Source organism: Hyla sarda, chromosome 12 (assembly GCF_029499605.1).
Source record: "Hyla sarda isolate aHylSar1 chromosome 12, aHylSar1.hap1, whole genome shotgun sequence".
NCBI classification, from domain to species: Eukaryota; Metazoa; Chordata; class Amphibia; order Anura; family Hylidae; genus Hyla; species Hyla sarda.
In genome coordinates this window covers 34,854,175-34,873,656 of record NC_079200.1, presented here as the reverse complement: position 1 = coordinate 34,873,656, position 19,482 = coordinate 34,854,175, and the positions used below count along the sequence as shown (strand labels likewise).

General features: G+C 39.6%; 2 protein-coding genes across 7 annotated transcripts in view; one reads left to right on the top strand and one right to left on the bottom strand.

Annotated features, from left to right (window-relative positions):
• Window positions 1–19,482, bottom strand: part of LOC130297006 (uncharacterized) — a 107,238-nt gene that overhangs the window by 12,920 nt on the left and 74,836 nt on the right. The gene's annotated exons all lie outside the window — the stretch shown is intronic.
• Window positions 1–19,482, top strand: part of PLXDC1 (plexin domain containing 1) — a 116,080-nt gene that overhangs the window by 66,629 nt on the left and 29,969 nt on the right. The window contains exons 7-12 of the mRNA XM_056549139.1: window positions 1,491–1,587; window positions 3,024–3,119; window positions 10,484–10,565; window positions 12,260–12,314; window positions 12,399–12,498; window positions 18,779–18,939. Coding sequence (XP_056405114.1) covers window positions 1,491–1,587; window positions 3,024–3,119; window positions 10,484–10,565; window positions 12,260–12,314; window positions 12,399–12,498; window positions 18,779–18,939 — 591 coding nt within the window. The remainder of the gene's footprint in view (window positions 1–1,490; window positions 1,588–3,023; window positions 3,120–10,483; window positions 10,566–12,259; window positions 12,315–12,398; window positions 12,499–18,778; window positions 18,940–19,482) is intronic.

The following is a 19,482-nucleotide window of genomic DNA, read 5'->3' as shown; positions in this document are numbered from 1 at the left end:
TTACAAGGGAAAGGGGTTCCCCTGTCCCCCTATTGGCAACCCCCTAATGCGTTTGCGGGGTCCTGATGGTTGCATTGGTAGCAGAAGCCAGCCTGTGCGGTCCAACCATGGATCTCACAGGCTTAGTGTCAGGTAATACTGAGAGTTATGCTGAGCTTCAGTACAGATGTACTGCAGCATAATCTAACAGGAAAAAAAGTTTTAAAAAATCTAAAAAATTTAAGGGGTACTCCATTGGAAAACATTTATTTTTTTTTTTTAAATCAACTGGTGCCAGAAAGTTAAACAGATTTGTAAGTTACTTCTATTTAAAAATCTGAATCCTTCCAGTACTTTTCAACTGCTGTATAATACAGAGAAAGTTATTTTCTTTTTTATTTTCCTTTCTGTCTGACCACAGTGTTCTCTGCTGACACCTCTGTCCATTTTAGGAACTGTCCAGAGTAGGAGCAAATCCCCATAGCAAACCTATCGTGCTCTGGACAGTTCCTAAAATAGACAGAGGTGTCAGCAGAGAGCACTGTGGTCAGTCAGAAAGGAAATTCAAAAAGAAAAGAACTTCCTGTGGAGCATATAGCAGCTAATAAGTACTGGAATGATTAAGATTTTTAAATGGAAGTAATTTACAGTTTTTTTTTACTTTCTGGCACCAGTTGATTTACATAAACATTTTTTTCCAGGGATGTACGCCTTTAAGGTTTATCAATAAAAAAAAGTGTTAAAAAATGCCCCTTTGAAATTTGAAACATTGAAAAGCAAACCTATATATAATAGGTATTGCCACGTTCATAAAAAGAAACAACAAAAAAGCCCAAGAATTGCTAATTTTGGTCCAAAAGGTGGAATAAAAAGCATCAAAAGGTCGTTTGTACAGTATTGCAAAAGTTTTAAAAATAAAAAGTACAGCTCATCCATAAAAAAATAAGCCCTCAACCAATACAATTGAACAAAAAATAAAAAAGGTATGACTGTCAACACAAAAAAATAAAAAAATAAAATAAAAAAAAAGAAATAAAGAACACAATAAGCTATATCAATAGGGTATCTCATAATCATACCAACCCAAAGAATAAAGATAACATAATTTTTAGGGCACAGTGACTGCCATAGAAAATAATAATAATAAAAAAAAAAGAAATTTTCCAAATTTCTTACAATATTTTAGTTTTTCACAACATTTTTTGAATGTATCAGCAAAAAATTTACCACTAATATAAAGTACACTATGTCACAAAAAACAGCCTCTGAATCACTTAGCTCAGTAAAAGCATTCCAAAATTATTACCACTTAGGGTCTATTCACACGGCAGAATTTCCATTTGAATTCTGTGTCAATTTAAAGCCCATATACTTTCCACACTTCCATTCACACTTCTGAATTTCCGTTTGCGGAATTCCGCAAAAAATGGGGCCCAGTCATTACTGTAAAAACAGATGGTGTCCTTTGGGGTAAAAAAAAATCTGATACATTGATTCTAACTCTTCTGCAGATTCCTCTACCAGTGCATAACATCAGTTCTGAGCAACACCCTGTGAAATCTGGCCTCTCTGAGGTTGTTGTCCTTGGTCCGTTCTTAGAAGGCTCAGGTTGGTTGCAGTATATTAATATTATACTAAGTAAAATATAGCTAGGCAGCTGAAATACTATATTTTATATACAGTCAAGGGTGTGCATTTCTTTATGGGGGTTTATTGTCCTAGACTCAGTCAGAGATTATATTGGTGCTGTATTCCCTTCACTGTTTTTTGCCTATGGTCACCCAGATTTACAGGGATTTGAAGCCAACCCCATTCACTGAACAGAGCTGTGCTTCATTTCCCCTGTGCAGTGTGTGGCCAGGGCATTGCTGTACAGGGAAAGACTATGAAAGTGCATATTCAGCAGCCTAAGCCCTACACTATTCACTATTCACTAGATCACTATTAACACTTCTGATGCTCCAAATCTCCAAAAAACTGTTTAAAGGAAATCTGTCACCAGTTCTAACCTGTCGGTACCGACAGGTAGTGCAGGTGACACAGATGACAACGGTACTTACCTCGTCCAGGTCCGTGCAGTCGTTCTTCGGTAATCTTCTCTGGTTTCTTCTGCTCCGGGCCTGACTTGGAGAATGGGTGGAGCTTAGTGATGTCACCGCTGCTGCTCTATTCTGGGTTGTGGTGCTAGAGAACAGCAGCATTGAGACCACTAAGCTCCGCCCATGCCGGGCCCGGAGTTCAAGAAACCGGAGAAGATTACTGAAGAACGACTGCACAGACCGGGACAAGGTAAGTACCGTTGTCATCAGTGTCACCTGCACTACCTGTCGGTACTGACAGGTTAGTGCAAGTGACACTGGTGACAGATTTCCTTTAAAGTAAAGATACCTCTTTAAAGGGGTGGAAAACATTTTTTTTTTTAAACTGGTGCCAGAAAGATAAACAGATTTGTAAATTACTTCTATTTAAAAATCTTCAGCCTTCCAGTACTTATCAGCTGCTGTATACTATAGAGGAAGTTGGGTAGTTCTTTTCTGTCTGACCCCAGTGCTCTCTGCTGACACCTCTGTCTGTCTCAGGAACTGTCCACTAGCAGGAGCAAATCCTCATATCAAACCTATCCTGCTCTGGACAATTCCTGACATGGACAGAGGTGGCAGCAGAGAGCACTGTGGTCAGACAGAAAAGAACTTTACAACTTCCTCTGGAGCATACAGCAGCTAAGTACTGGAAAGATTAAGATTTTTAAATAGAAGTAATTAAAAAAAAAATTTTTGACTTTCTGGCACCAGTGTATTTAAAATTTTTTTTTTTCCATTGGAGTACCCCTTTAAGGATTATGTACAGTTCTTTTTTTCTGACCACAGTGCTCTCTGCTTCCACCTCTGTCTAATTTTGATTTATATATATTATGTTTATTAACAATGCTCTCACTTACGGTATATATCCCTCCAATGTACAAAAGAGAGAATTCTGAAAAGCACTATAAAACAAATCACAATCCAGAAATTAAAATCTATATATGTTTTTCTCCTGTAATACAGAATTCCAAAAGCGTCCTATCTACGAGTACCATCAGATGCAAGTGGACCTTGATAGCATTAAGAGTCAAACAGTTGTGGAATTCACCCCTCTACCAAGTAATGCTATAGTATAATACATGACAGCAAATACAATCTCCTGACTTCATTCCTAGTAACGTCCTGTTTATTTGCATTCTGCATTAAACTGCTTTTAAGATAAAACTTGAATGATCACCCAGCAGTAGAGATTGGAGATGTGAAAATTCTCTTCACCAACATTCTGATGAAAATACAAATAAAGACTGAAACAAGCATTAAATTATTTCAGCTTCTCTTGTACACGGTAATTCAATAAGGATGGTGCAAAATTATATTCTCAGAGTTCATAATCGAGAGAACACACTACAAATCTCTTAAAGTTTTATCTATACAATACAAATATTGAAAGTGATTTCCATTGGTGACACGGCAGATGTCAAAGTGGTAGAGTCCCGTTTGTCTAGTGTCATGCCATCAAATCCTCATATATGGGCACCACTGTGTCGGTGATGTTGTCCCAGACTGTTCAGTTGCTGTGGTTGTGGGGGCAGAGTCCTTGATGTAGTCCCATTGAAAGAAGTCGCAGAATGTTAGATCTGGCGATCACGATGTTGGTGGATCATTGTTTCCAACATGGCAGATCCATCAGTCAGGTAGAGTTTTATGTTTTATTCAGGTATCCACGAACATCAAAGTGTAAACAATGATTCACCAATGTTGTGTAGGCCTCCATAATCACATATCTAACATCCAGAAACTTCTTTCTGGTGGGCTACATCAAGCCCTGAGTACATCTGCCCCCACAGGATCTGAATGAGCTGAGATAATGTATTACTGAAACATTAACCTGTTAAGGATGTAGGGCATACAGGTACGCCCTTGAGCCCGAGTCCTTAAGGACACGGCATACCTGTACACCCTGGTCCCGTTACCAGCATTTAAAACATGCTCACAGGCTGAGCGTGCGTTAAACCCGGTTGGTCCTGGCTGGTAATGCCGGGCATCACCGATCGGGCCAATACCCGGCATTAACCCTTTAGACGGCGATGTCTAAAATGAAAGTGAAACCATCCCGGCAGCTCAGCGGAGCCGATCGGTGCTCTGCTGATCCAGGAAGCGTCAGCAGACTGGAGCAGCAGAGCACCGATAACAATTATCAATACTATGCTATGGCATAGCATTGAACAGTATATGCAATCAAAAGAGTGCATGGTATAGCCCCCTATGGGGCTAAAAAAAAAGTAAAAACTGTAAAAAAAAAGTTAATAAATGTGAATAAGCCCCTCCCCTAATAAAAGTATGGATCACCCCCCATTTCCTATTTTTTAAATAAAATAATGTAATATAAATTTAAAATAATCATATGTGGTACCGCCGCATGTGTAAATGTCCGAACTATTAAAATATAAGGTTAACACTGTTGATGGCGTACACGTAAAGAAGATAGCAAAGTCTAAATTAGTTCATACACCATAAAAATAAAAAAAGTTATAGGGGTCAGAAGAGGACAATTTTAAACATTCTAATTTTGGTGTATGTAGTTATAATTTTTTTAAGTAGTAAAATAAAATAAAACCTACATAAATTTGGGTATCCTTGTAACCGTATGGACCTACAGAATAAAGATAAGGTCTTATTTTTACCTAAAAGTACACTGTCATTACAAAGTACAATTGGTGATGCAAAAAACAAGCCCTTATATGGGTCTGTAGGTGCAAAATTGAAAGCGTTATGATTTTTAGAAGGAGAGGAGGAAAAAACAAAAGTACATAAATGAAAGGGGTACTCTGGAGAAAAACAATTTTTTTTAAATCAACTGGTGCCAGAAAGTTAAACAGATTTGTAAATTACTTCTATTTCAAAATCCTAATCCTTCTAGTACTTATCAGCTGCTGTATGCTACAGAGGACGTTCTTTTCTTTTTAAATTTCCTTTCTATCTGACCACAGTGCTTTCTGCTGACACCTGTCTCCATGTCAGGAACTGTCCAGAGCAGAAGAGGTTTGCTATGGGGATTTTCTCCTGCTCTTGACAGTTCCTGAAACAGACAGAGGTGTCAGCAGAGAGCACTTTGGTCAGACAGAAAAGAAATGTAACCCCTTGGGGACGGAGCCCATTATGACCCAAAGGACGGGAGCATTTTTTGCAAATCTGACCACTTAAGCATTAATAACTCTGGGATGCTTTAACTTATAAATTTGATTCCGAGATTGTTTTTTCATGACATTTTATTTTATGGTAGTGGTAAATTTTTGTCGATACTTGCATCATTTCTTGGTGAAAAATTAGAAAATTTGGCATTTTTCGAACTTTGAAGCTCTCTGCTTGTAAGGAAAATAGACATTCCAAATAAATTATATATTGATTCACAAATGCAATATGTCTACTTTATGTTTGCATCATAAAGTTGACATGTTTTTACTTTTTGAAGACATCAGAGATCTTCAAAGTTCAGCAGCTATTTTCCAATTTTTCACAAAATTTTCAAAATCGGAATTTTTCAGGGACCAGTTCAGTTTTGAAGTGGATTTGAAGGGCCTTCAAATTATAAATACCACAAAAATGACCCCATTATAAAAATCACACCCCTATAAGTATCCAAAATGACATTCAGTAAGTTTGTTAACCCTTTAGGTGTTTCACAGGAATAGCAGCAAAGTGAAGGAGAAAATTCAAAGTCGTCATTTTTTACACTTGCATGTTCTTGTAGACCCAGTTTTTTAAATTTTTACAAGTGGTAATAGGAGAAAAAGCCCCCCAAAATTTGTAACCCAATTTCTCTCGATTAAGGAAATACCTCATATGTGTGTGTCAAATGTTCGGCGGGCGCAGTAGAGGGCTCAGAAGGGAAGGAGCGACAATGGGATTTTGGAGAGTGAATTTTGCAGAAATGGTTTTTGGGGGGCATGTCACCTTTAGGAAGCCCCCATGGTGCCAGAACAGCAGAAAAAAAAACACACATGGCATACCATTTTGGAAACTACACCCCTCAAGGCACGTAACAAGGGGTCCAGTGAGCCTTAACATCTCACAGGTGTTTGACGACTTTTCGTTAAAATCGGATGTGTAAATTAAAAAAAAGTTTTTCACTAAAGTGCAGTTTTCCCCCCCAAATTTACCATTTTTACAAAAGGTAATGGGAGAAAATGCCCCCAAAATTTGTAACACCATCTCTTCTGAGTATGGAAGTACCCCATGTTAGGATGTAAAATGCTCTGCTGGCACACTACAATGCTCAGAAGAGAAGGAGCGCCATTGGGCTTTTGGAAAGCAAATTAGTTTGGAATGGTAGTCAGGGGCCATGTGCATTTACAAAGCCCCCCGTGGTGCCAGAACAGTGGACCCCCCCACATGTGACCCCATTTTGGAAACTACACCCCTCACAGAATTTAATAAGGGGTGCAGTGAGTATTTACACCCCACTGGCATTTAACAGATCTTTGGGCTGTGTAAATGAAAAATTTTATTTTTCATTTTCACGGACCACTGTTACAAAAATCTGTCAGACACCTGTGGGGCGTAAATGCTCACTGTACCCCTTAATACATTACATGAGTGGTGTAGTTTCCAAAATGGGGTCACATGTGGGTATTTATGTTTTTGTGTTTATGTCAGAACTGCTGCACAATCAGCCACCCCTGTGCAAATCACCAATTTAGGCCTCAAATGTACATGGTGCGCTCTCACTCCTGAGCCTTGTTGTGCGCCCACAGAGCATTTTACGCCCACATATGGGGTATTTCCATACTCAGGAGAAATTGCGTTACAAATTTTGGGGGTCTTTTTTCCTTTTACTGCTTGTGAAAATAAAAAGTATGGGGCACCACCCCAATTTTTTTTTTACACTAACAGGCTGGTGTAGCCCCCAACTTTTCCTTTTCATAAGGGGTAAAAGGAGAAAAAGCCCCCAAAATATGTAGTGCAATTTCTCCCGAGTACGGAAATACCCCATATGTGGCCCTAAACTGTTTCCTTGAAATACGACAGGGCTCTGAAGTGAGAGAGCACCATGCACATTTGAGGACTAAATTAGGGATTGCATGGGGTGGACATAGGGGTATTCTATGCCAGTGATTCCCAAACAGGGTGCCTCCAGCTGTTGCTAAATTCCCAGCATGCCTGGACAGTCAGTGGCTGTCCAGAAATGCTGGGAGTTGTTTTGCAACAGCTGGAGGCTCCGTTTTGGAAACACTGCCGCACGATACGTTTTTTAATTTTATTGGGGGGGGGGGAGGGACAGTGTAAGGGGGTGTATATGTAGTGTTTTACTCTATTATGTGTTAGTGTAGTTTTGTGTTTTTAGGGTACATTCGCACTGGCGGGTTACTGTGAGTTTCCGGCTAGGAGTTTGCGCTGCGGCAAAAAATTTACCGCAGCCCAAACTTGAAGCAGGAAACTTACTGTAAACCTGCCCGTGTGAATGTACCCTGTACGTTCACATGGGGGGGGGGGGGGGGGCAAACCTCCAGCTGTTTCAAAACTACAACTCCCAGCATGTACTGACTGAGGAGTTTGTACTTTTGCAACAGCTGGAGGCACACTGGTTGGAAAACCTTCAGTTAGGTTCTGTTACCTAACTCAGTATTTTCCAACCAGTGTGCCTCCAGCTGTTGCAAAACTACAACTCCCAGCATGCACTGATCGCTGAAGGGCATGCTGGGAGATGTAGTTATGCAATAGCTGGAGGTATGCAACTACAACTCCCAGCATGCTGAGACAGCTGTTTGCTGTTTGGGCATGCTGGGATTTGCAGTTTTGCAACATCTGGAGGGCTACAGTTTATAGACCACTGCCCAGTGATCTCCAAACTGTGACCCTCCAGATGTTGCAAAACTACAAATCCCAGCATGCCCAGACAGCAAAGAGCTGTTTGGGCATGCTAGAAGTTGTAGTTTTGCAAGATCTGGAGGGATACAGTTTAGAGACCACTGTATAGTGGTCTCAAACTGCAGTCCTCCAGCTGTTGCAAAACTACATATTCCAGCATGCCCAAACAGCTGTCTGGGCATGCTGGGAGTTGTAGTTTTGCAACATCTGTAGGGCTACAGGTTAGAGATCACTGTATAATGGTCTCAGACTGTAACCCCCCCCCCCCAGATGTTGCTAGGCAACTTACCGGCTTCCGTTGGATCCAGGGAGCCGTCGTCTTCTGCTGCACGCCGCCCGTTGATCACCGTCGCTCTGCTGCCTCCGGACTGGTAAGTGATCTTTGGCGCCGGTACCTCTTCGTTTTCCCCGTTCTGCCCCGCCTATTGTGGGTGGGCAGGATGGGGATCTGCTATTGGTGGTCGCATCTAGACCACCAATAGCAGGGATAGGAGGGGTGGCACCCCTGCCACCACACTCCTATCCCTTCAGGGGGATCGTGGGTGTCTTAGACAACCGCGATCCCCCTTATATTCCGGGTCACCATAGACCCGTAATGACCCGGAATCAGCGCAAATCGCAAGTATGAATTCACTTGCGATTTGCGCCGATCGCCGACATGGGGGGCGGGGTCTGATGACCCCCCTAGGCATTTGCCTGGGGTGCCTGCTGATTGATTGAAATTCCCACAGGCGTATGGATACGCCCTTCATCCTTAAGTACCAGGACACAAGGGCGTATGCATACGCCCTTCGTCCCCAACAGGTTAAAAAGAAAATAACTTCCTCTGAATCATACAGCAGCTAATAAATACTGGAAGGATTAAGATTTTTTAATAGAAGTAATTTACAAATTTGTTTAACTTTCTGGCACCAGTTGATTAAAAAAAATGTTTTTCACCGGAGTACCCCTTTAAGTTGAAAATGGGCTGAGTTCTTTAGGTGTTAAAGTCCATATTTAAGGTTATACTTTTACGAGTCTAGACAGAATGAACTACTGCCTAGACATCTGCTGTGTCACCACAGGAAATCACTGTGAACATTTGTAGTGTTTAGATAAAACTTAAATAGATGGTGTGTTTTTACATGGTAATTAATTAATGTTCTGTCCATTTCGGTTAAGAATATCAAGGCTATAATTTAGCAGCATCCTATTTGAATCACCCTGTATTATACAAAGGTAATATAATATAGCTCCATAATAGTACATTTTACCAGACAAGTCACTCATCTCTACTCAACAACAAACTGGTGCTTGCATTTTACTGCCATGAAGCTCCACAGAATTATGTACTGTATCTTGTTCCTATGCTCTACAGTATAAATTGCAGGCATACGTAAGTGCACAGATCCTGCCCTCTTATATGCAAACATATACAGGTAAGGGAGCAAATAAGTATTCTGCTTTTAACATTTGTGTCTATTTTACAAAATGAATTACAGCATCAGTACAAGGTATATCCACAGAAGATAATGCAAAGAATGGAGCACTCACCCGGCCATTAGTGTAACTTGCTGTTTTCTTTATTGCATGGCTACAACAAACAAATGCGGGAGAGCGGACAGGAACAATGGAGGTGGGGGAGTGTTCGGGCGCCCTAACACTCCCCCACCTCCATTGTTCCTCTGCGCTCTCCCGCATTTGTTTGTTGTAGCCATGCAATAAAGAAAACAGCAAGTGACACTAAAGACCGGGTGAGTGCTCCATTCTTTGCATTATCTTCTCCTTGTTTTCTACATGTGAGCACCGCAGATGTCTGTACAGCCAGAGAAGTGAATACACAGGTGCGTTAGTAGTGAGTCGGTGCCGGGTGCATCTGTTGTGGACTAGCATCAGTACAAGTTTAACAAATATACAACACTATAATACAAGGGGTCTTAAAGGCAACGTATCACCAACATGTTTTTCCATATTAGAGCCAGATACAGAAACATTTTATTTTTTTCTGATCTGTTTGTATTTTCTTGTTTTTTTTTTTTTTTAGTTCTTTTATTTCATTTTTGTACTTTATAAGGGCAGCTACAGTATTTTGCCTGAGCTGTTTTTGACAGCATTTAGAGATATGTTTAACAGCAAGCACCATAGATATAGTCAACAATAACCTGTCCCATTCATATGAATTGGAAGCCTTACTGGGCATTCTCTGTGACCTTTTCAGAGGTCATCCATTTTACTTGATATATCTAGTTTAGTAGGGTAAATATGGAGTAAGGAAAGTACTCAGCTTCAAAATAAAATAGTGGATCAAACCTGTGTACAATGAATTGACCAAACATTATCTTTCATCATACCCATAAATGGGTTTCAAGCTGCTGAGAAAATGTCATTACTTGGTTAGTGGCGAGTCTCACAAAGAATTACAAAACTATTAGGCACTGCTGGCAAACATTACAATGTATATCACTGGTATTTCCCCCATTTGCATACATTTCCTTCCTTTAGCAAAAAAAACTTCAATGGCAAACATGAAACTTAAAGCATTGTTTCTATACAAATCATGATCATGTAGGAAACAAACAGGTAATTTATGTACTTTACTTTAATGACACTAAACAATTGTACCCTATTAAATACAGCATGCCTGCAGCACACGACTTGTGACCAGTGTCTGACCTCTGCTTCTAGCCTAAACTGTAGCTGGTGTCATATCTTACAAAGGTAAGCCTTTAAAATCATATACAATTGCTAAAGATTGGATGTTAAAAAGTTGTTTAAGGGGAACTTGTCACATGTTGTCTGAGCTACAAACATCATGTTATAGAGCAGGAGGAGCTGAGCAGATGATATATACAATACAGTACAATCCACAGGTATCATGTTATAGAGCAGGAGGAGCTGAGCAGATGATATATACAGTACAATCTGCAGGTATCATGTTATAGAGCAGGAGGAGCTGAGCAGATGATATATACAATACAGTACAATCTGCAGGTAGCATGTTATAGAGCAGGAGGAGCTGAGCAGATGTTATATACAATACAGTACAATCTGCAGGTATGTTATAGAGCAGGAGGAGCTGAGCAGATGATATATACAATACAGTACAATCTGCAGGTATCATGTTATAGAGCAGGAGGAGCTGAGCAGATGATATATACAATACAGTAGAATCTGCAGGTATCATGCTATATATAGAGCAGGAGGAGCTAAGCAGATCACATATACACAATACAGTACAATCTGCAGACATCATGTTATAGAGCAGGAGGAGCTGAGCAGATGATATATACAATACAGTACAATCTGCAGGTAGCATGTTATAGAGCAGGAGGAGCTGAGCAGATGATATATACAATACAGTCCAATCTGCAGGTAGCATGTTATAGAGCAGGAGGAGCTGAGCAGATGATATATACAATACAGTACAATCTGCAGGTAGCATGTTATAGAGCAGGAGGAGCTGAGCAGATGATATATACAATACAGTACAATCTGCAGGTATCATGTTATATATAGAGCAGGAGGAGCTAAGCAGATGATATATACAATACAGTACAATCTGCAGACATCATGTTATAGAGCAGGAGGAGCTGAGCAGATGATATATACAATACAGTACAATCTGCAGGTAGCTTGTTATAGAGCAGGAGGAGCTGAGCAGATGATATATACAATACAGTCCAATCTGCAGGTAGCATGTTATAGAGCAGGAGGAGCTGAGCAGATGATATATACAATACAGTACAATCTGCAGGTATCATGTTATAGAGCAGGAGCAGCTGAGCAGATGATATATACAATACAGTACAATCTGCAGGAATCATGTTACAGAGCAGGAGGAGCTGAGCAGATTAATATATATATTTGTGGGGAACGATTCTGTATAACTTCTCACTTATTGAGTGAAATCTCTGATTTTTCCATGCTCAGTACAATTACAGAAATATAAAATTTACATAGTTAACCTGTGGGTGGCGTTACAAGACAGAGCATCTTGACACCCTGTCTCTAACCACCTAGAGGCATGATCTCTATTGACAGCATTTAGGGGTTTAAATGGCAAGGACAGAAGTTATCTCTGATCCCGGCCTCTGCCAGAAGGTGTCAGCTGTAATACACAGCTGGCACCTGTCGTGAATAGAGCAAGTTCAGATCCCTTCATACTCCCTCCCAGACATCATATAATAATAGCAAATCAAATGTTGGGAGGCGGTAATTCTCTCTCCTTTTTAAGAATAGCTATCTATGTATTCAGTGGGGAGATCTAGTTCACAGTGGTGACAGAACAGGATAATTGCTAAAAGGATATATTGCTTAAATAATATATAAGAATATATTGCTAAAATAATATATAAGTTAACGTCTATAATTCTGAATCTGCAACTACATATTTTATGTATAATGACATTCAGATGTTCCAGTGGCCATTATCACCAAGACTGGATATCAAACGGCTGTGAGAAAGAGGTGCGTGTTCTTTAGTATTTCGGGAAACAAATACTGTATTAACATAAATATAATAAAGTAAAAAAAATTCTCATTACTCAAAAGGTCCTAAGTACATCATGTCAGAAGAACAAAGATTTTTACACTTTAGCCGACACCACAAGCCAACCCACCCTACTTACAAGAGACTTACCCACATCAACAGGTAATGTTGATAACAGGTAACAGAAGGTAATGTAGCATCTAATGTATGTACACTCATTGGCCACTTTATTAAGTTAAAGGGGTACTCCAGTGGAAACCTTTTTCTTTTTTTAAATGAACTGGTGCCAGAAAGTTAAAGGGGTACTCCGGTGGAAAACATTTTTATTTTATTTTTTTTAAATCAACTGGTGCCAGAAAGTTAAACAGATTTGTAAATTACTTCTATTAAAAAATCTTTATCCTTCCAGTACTTTTTAGCAGCTGTATGCTACAAAGGAAATGGTTTTCTTTTTGAATTTCTTTTTTTTCTTGTCCACAGTGCTCTCTGCTGACACCTGATGTCGGTATCAGGAACTGTCCAGAGCAGGAGAAAATCCTCATAGCAAACCTATGCTACTCTGGACAATTCCTGATACGGACAGAGGTGTCAGCAGAGAGCACTGTGGACAAGACAAAAAATAAATTAAAAAAAGCAAAGAATTTCCTCTGTAGCATATAGCTGCTAATAAGTACTGGAAGGATAAAGATTTTTTTATAAATGTAATTTACAAATCTATTTAACTTTCTGGCACCAGTTCATTAAAAAAAAATAATAAGTTTTCCACTGGAGATCCCCCTTTAAACAGATTTGTAAATTACTTCTTTTAAAAAATCTTTACCCTTCCAGTACTCATTAGCAGCTGTATGTTACAGGGGAGATTCTTTGCTGTTTAAATTAATTTTTTTGTCTTGTCCACAGAGCTCTCTGCTGACACCTCGGTCCAGAGTAGCATAGGTTTGCTATGAGTATTTTCTCCTGCTCTGGACAGTTCCTGATACGGGCATCAGGTGTCAGCAGAGAGCACTGTAGACAAGACAAAAAAGAAATTCAAAAAGAAAAGAAATTCCAGCTGCTAAAAAGTACTGGAAGGATAAAGGTTTTTTAATAGAAGTAATTTATAAATCTGTTTAACTTTCTAGCACCAGTTGATGAAAAAACAAAAAAAAGAAATTCTTTAAGTACATCTTGGATCCCCTTTTGCCTTTATTCCTCATGGCATACTTTCTACACAGTGCTGGAAATAGTTCTCAGAGATTTTGGTCCATATGGACATGATGGCATTACTTGAGTTACATACCGCATTGTAATCCAAAAATATTTTAAATGGGCACTGTCAGATATAAAAACTTTTTATATATTGTACATCTTGGCAAAACAATAGTTTTTCTCATATACTTCTTTAAAAAAGTTTGATATTTTATGAAAGAAAACTGCCTTTGAAAATCCCACCACTAGGGGTCCCCATACCCCCTGGGACACTGATGAGTCCCACAGCAGAATTAGTGTGTTCAAGGGTCATGGACACGAGATGGCTGATTGACAAGGCTGCAGGAGGAACAGTCTGCAGCAACACTGCTGTAACACAGAGTTTTACCAAGCATGTGCCTCCAGCTGTTGCAAAACTACAACTCCAAGCATGCCTGGACAGTCATAGGATGTCTGGGAATGCTGGAAGTTGTAGTTTTACAAAAGCTATAGGCACTCAGCTGAAGGCAACACTGCTGCAAAAAAGAGTTACCAAACACTGTACCTCCAACTATTCCAAAACTACAAGTCACAGCATTAGATGACTGGCAAAGGATGACACACATGAATGACATAGGAACAGAAAATGTATGCATAAAAACCACTGTACTTTTAGCACTAAACCTTTGCACTAATTTAGGAAGATGTAAGTTATACACTCACCATATCCGTTTCCCCGGGTTCAGATGCAGCGTGCTCTTTGCAGAGCCTTGGATAGGGTCACGTCCAGAAATACAAACGTGGTTATTTCCAAATATATCACCTTCTGTAAAACCTTCCCGTATATAGAAAAGGGGAACAGGAGTGAGGGAAATATAAAATTGACGCTTGAGTGGCGCTCCCGGGGCGAAAAAGATAAAATAAACGGTGTGAACGGACTGACTAAATTAATAAAGGAGTTTATGAAGAGTGTGAACACTCAAAACGTGTAGTCCGAATTTTTCCAAATAAACTCCTTTATTATTTTATTCAGTCAGTTTATTTTATCTCTTTCCCCCCAGGAGCACCACTCCAGTGTCAATTTTATATGTCCCTCAACCGTTACCTTTTTCTATACGGGAAGGTTTTATGGAAGGTGATATCTTTGGAAATAACCATGATTGTAGTTACGCTTTAAAGGGATATTCCAGATACAGTTGATGATTATTATGGAGCTGGGACTGCTATGAAAAAAAAAGGATACTCGCTTACCTTGCTCCTTTTGGGATCCCCCTGTACTGTCCTCCGGTTCCCCATTTGATACTTCTGAGATGGGCCCAGCTCGGCAGTGACTACCTACTCCAGGACACCGCTACAGTCAGTGATCTGCTTAGTGGGTTATCATTGCTGAGAAGGGACAGTCTTTGTAGTAGCAAAAAGAGAGTGGGGAGCTGGACAAAGTCACAGGGGGACTCCTGAGGAAGCAATGTATTTTTTTTATCTTTTTAGCTGCCCCAGCACCATACCAACAATCTTCTGCATCTGGAACACCCCTTAAAGGCTACTTTTAAACATAAGACACGCTACATTTTCTACTTTGGATTTGCGTGCGAAAATCTGTAGGGCATTACAATATCAGTCCTGCAAATGCAAATTTAAGAAAACTCTTTTACATGCTGCAATAAAAGTCTGTACAAATATTTGTAATGAAATGCACCTACAATGCTGATTTTAAATCTGAAGCATGTCAAGTTTTATGCAGACATCTAGACATGATTTTAGCTCTGGAGCATGCTTGTGAATGTAGCACTGAACTATAAAATAGAATCAGATTTAATAAAGTAATTATTTAAAGGGCCTCCGTCCCCTCTGCTGCCATATGCCCGCCCACCTCTGAATATACATAATCTTTTCTGAGCAGCCACCTCTTCTAATGTCAGAGGAATAAGACACGTAGTTGCATAGAAGAGCCCTTTCTCACTCTAGTTAAATATTTGGCTCCAACAGCAGCCAATTTTAGCCAATAAGGTGTTGCCTAGGATGTCAACATTTTGACTTACTTTGGGGCACCCAAATAAAATCTTTGTCGGTGGCTTAAGCACAGCATACTCACCCCTTGTAATTTACTTTACACTAGTACCCCTGGTTCCAGTATGCCACTTGCTGCTTCTCTTATGAGAAAACCACTCAATCCCTTGCAGTGAGGGAGACTATCCTCATTTTTCTGGGACTGCTCTACTGTAGTCTATATATTCTGATCAGCATAGTGCCTTGGTTCAGCCTTTTGGTGGAATTTTTTTTTCTTAAAATCAACTGGTGCCAGAAAGTTTTACAGATCTGTTAATCTTAATCCTTCCAGTACTTATCAGCTGCTGTATACTACAGAGAAAGTTGTGTAGTTATTTCCAGTCTGACCACACTGCTCTCTGCTGACACTTCTTTCCGTGTCAGGAACTGTCCAGAGCAGGAGCAAATCCCCATAGTAAACCTCTCCTGCTCTGGACAGTTTAACTTTCTGGCACCAGTTGATTTGAAAACATTTGTTTTCCACCGAAGTACCCATTTAAAGGGGTTATCTAGGAATAGAAAAACAGAGCTAATTTCTTAAATGCTCCCCGTTTTTCACCAGGTTGGATGTGGTATTACAACTTGGCTCCATTCACTTCAATCTGCAGCTGCAGAACGACACCCAACCTGGAGACAGACTGGGAGCGTTTTTTGAAAGAAATGACCTCTGTTTGTTTTTTCCTGGATAACTCATTTTACTGCTCAAGCAATCTACACAACACGGGTAATCTAATAAAACCTCCCACTGCACAGTGGTGTAGGGTTTACATATTTTTCCCTATAGATTTTTAATGCTCCTTTACTGCCTTACTGTTTTAGTAGCATAACTGTCTTATTTTTGTAATTTATTGCCCCTTTTACAATGTTATCCATGGCCTTTTTACTCCCATCGGTAAAATGAAAATTGAAGATATTTTTAGGTCTCCCATTTAAGGTCTACACTTGTTTTTGAGGACATAATCCCAATTTATAATGTTAAGGGCTTCTCTGAACTGATCATGGGACTGATAATTATCATTAGCTATAGCTAGGTCTTGGTTTCCCAGTTTATATCGGGATAATTAAAGGGGAAGTTAAGAAAAATAAAAATGCCCCAATGCCACCACAATACCTTTTCTGTGTCCCCTGTAGTTATCCATGTGATTTTGCCAGCTCCTGTGGCCCCTGTTGTCTCCTAAATATTATTTTTCCTTGCTTGCAACCCAGACTACAACTCCCAGAAGTCAGTGCAGGTGTGTGTAATGGCTGCCAGCCAATTTCTTTTACTATCTGTGTGAATCCTGTGTTGTTGTAAACCAGTGAGCAGCAATTAGCAATAAATAATGCTATGCTCTGAATGGCAGCAGTCAGTGATTAGATCTACTGCAGAAAAATAGCAGCGTTATTTGCTGAGCTGTAATTGAGAATCTTCACTGGACTTCTCTGCAGGCAAACTCCTCAAACAGGGAGGGGAAGAGGAGCTGTGGCGGGGAGCCATAAATCACGTGGTGTTTGTCTTGCAGGAGGGTGGGGGCTAGTCTCAGTGAGAGGTTTACACAAAGACAAGCAGAATCTGAATATGACGTCTTTCACTCCCTGCATGTAAGTGACAGCTGTAAGAGGGAACCTGCTCTACATAGCTAATACATGATATTTAGATAATTAAATAGGTTGGTGAGAGGGAAAGCATGGGCTAAGGGTTTGGTTCCCCGGAGTACTCCTTTAACTTTTCCAGATTTGGCCTCGCCACCATTGCTAACACATGCGCTATGTAGCCATTCTTGGAGGTCCCTTAAAAATGGATTTCCAATACAATGACAAACGTAATAATATCTTGTCACCAGAAGAAAATTGTAAATGTTTTAATTCACTGAAACTTGACTTTACAACCTCGGCAACCAAACTGATTAAGAATTCCAGTCCAGTCAAATCTACAGCATCTTCAAAATTCAACGACCAGCTTCTCCAGCCAAAACACTGATACCTCTTCAGTGGTGGACCATGTACTCATCTTACCATTAACAGATGAGTTTACCATCATATATACTCACACAGTTACCACATAAGTGGCATGGAGTTCCTCCGCTCCACTCTTGCTCCTACTACCCACTTGTGGCCTGCTGGTTTTGCCTCAACTTTCCTCCTGCTGACATGGGTCTGCCTTTAAACTTTCACACTTCACAAAGTGCACTCACCTTGGAAAATTTTACTTTCCTGTCCTCCTGAATAGAATTTAAGTTGGATTTTCTGTATCAATATTTTCCATTTTTTTTCACAATAATCTACATTCCAAAGCAAAATTATGATAGATGCCTTATATCACCTATGAAACCCATTGGTTACACTGTTTTAACATAACTTTCCTGCACAAAACCCACTTTCCCAATTGTTTGTAAAGGTAGACTGTATGTGGGATGCTTGATTATTTACACCTGTGGTAACAGAACTCAAACACCTGAAATCAATGATTAAGAGGTGGGGCCAAATATTTTTGGCCATATGGTGGAGATTTATCACAAAGTGTCCAGAGGAAAAGTTGCTGAGTTGACCGTAGCAACCGATCAGATCGCTTCTTTCATTTTTCAGAGGCCTTTTCAAAAATGAAAGAAGCGATCAGATTGGTTGCTATGGGCAACTCAGCAACTTTTCCTCTAAACAGGTTTTGATAAATCTCCCCCATAGTGATAGATAGATATGTGCTGTACATGCTCTACAGTAGATTGCTGAGGAAAATGTATAAACTGGGCAGGATAGTGGGCCCTGGATTTGGTATTTCAAATGTATAAACTGGGCAGCAACAGTAGCCCCTGGATTTGATTTCATTAGGTTATCATCTGCTTGTCAATTATATATAATTCCTTTTGCGTGATTTGATTTCCTATGGGCACTCCATGTTTTCCCCCACATTGTAATAAAAAGTTTTTTTCTGTAAACTGCCCTCCATGAAAATATCAAAATAATATGTCTGTCTGAATGTAAGAGTTTTGGATTGCTGAACTTCTTTAGAAAGTGTTTATTGAAAAGTTATTTGTTTCCCTTCACAACGCCTTCCTGTAGTTTTGCCATTCAGTCCAATGTAGATTTGCATGTGGTTTCCCCCTTTGACTAGGCATCTGTGAAATCTGTGGCCAAACTGTAATAATCTGCTGCGCATTTAAAAATACTTTCAGATTTATTCCACATGGTGTGTTTGAGATATTATGTAGTTAGAACCATACTACAAAACGCTATTGACATTATTACATTGCAGATCAAGGACTTATGAAGACCAAAGGAAAGAAAAATCATTCTGTGAGGCTTAAGCGTAATATTCGTAATGGGCAGAACAAGATCTCCACACGGGTCATCCAAGGCCTTGGAGGTGACCGCCTATCAATTGATACTCTGCCAGAAAACCACACACAAATCCTAGTAAGAAGTTGATACTAATGGTTCAACTGTATAACCTGTGTGTAGTGTCTCTTGACTCTTTAAACCCTACTTGTCATGCACCATCAATACTATGGTAAAGGGGTGTGGAAATTCAAAAACTACATGTCCAAAGGAACTAAAACGGGAGCACAGTCTACTTGAACCTCAAGACTCCCCAATTTCATCCAAATAATATGCAAATAAGGTCTATTAACCATCTTGTAATTTTGAGGGCTTCTGTTTCTACACATTGCACTTTTCAGTAAAAACAATACTTTTTATCTTTATTCTGTAGGTCCATATGATTACAATGATAATTTATATAGGTTTATTTTACTACTTGAAAAAACATTTATAACATAGTACGAAAATAACTATGCTTAAAATTGTCCTTTTCTAAACCCTATAAAAAATAAATTTTTCAATTTTTTTGTGCCATGATCTGTAGTTTTTACAGATACCATTGCCTTTTTGATCACTTTTTCTTATTTTTTTCTGGGATATGATGTTATAAAAAAAGCAATCATGGGGCCCCTGGGCAAT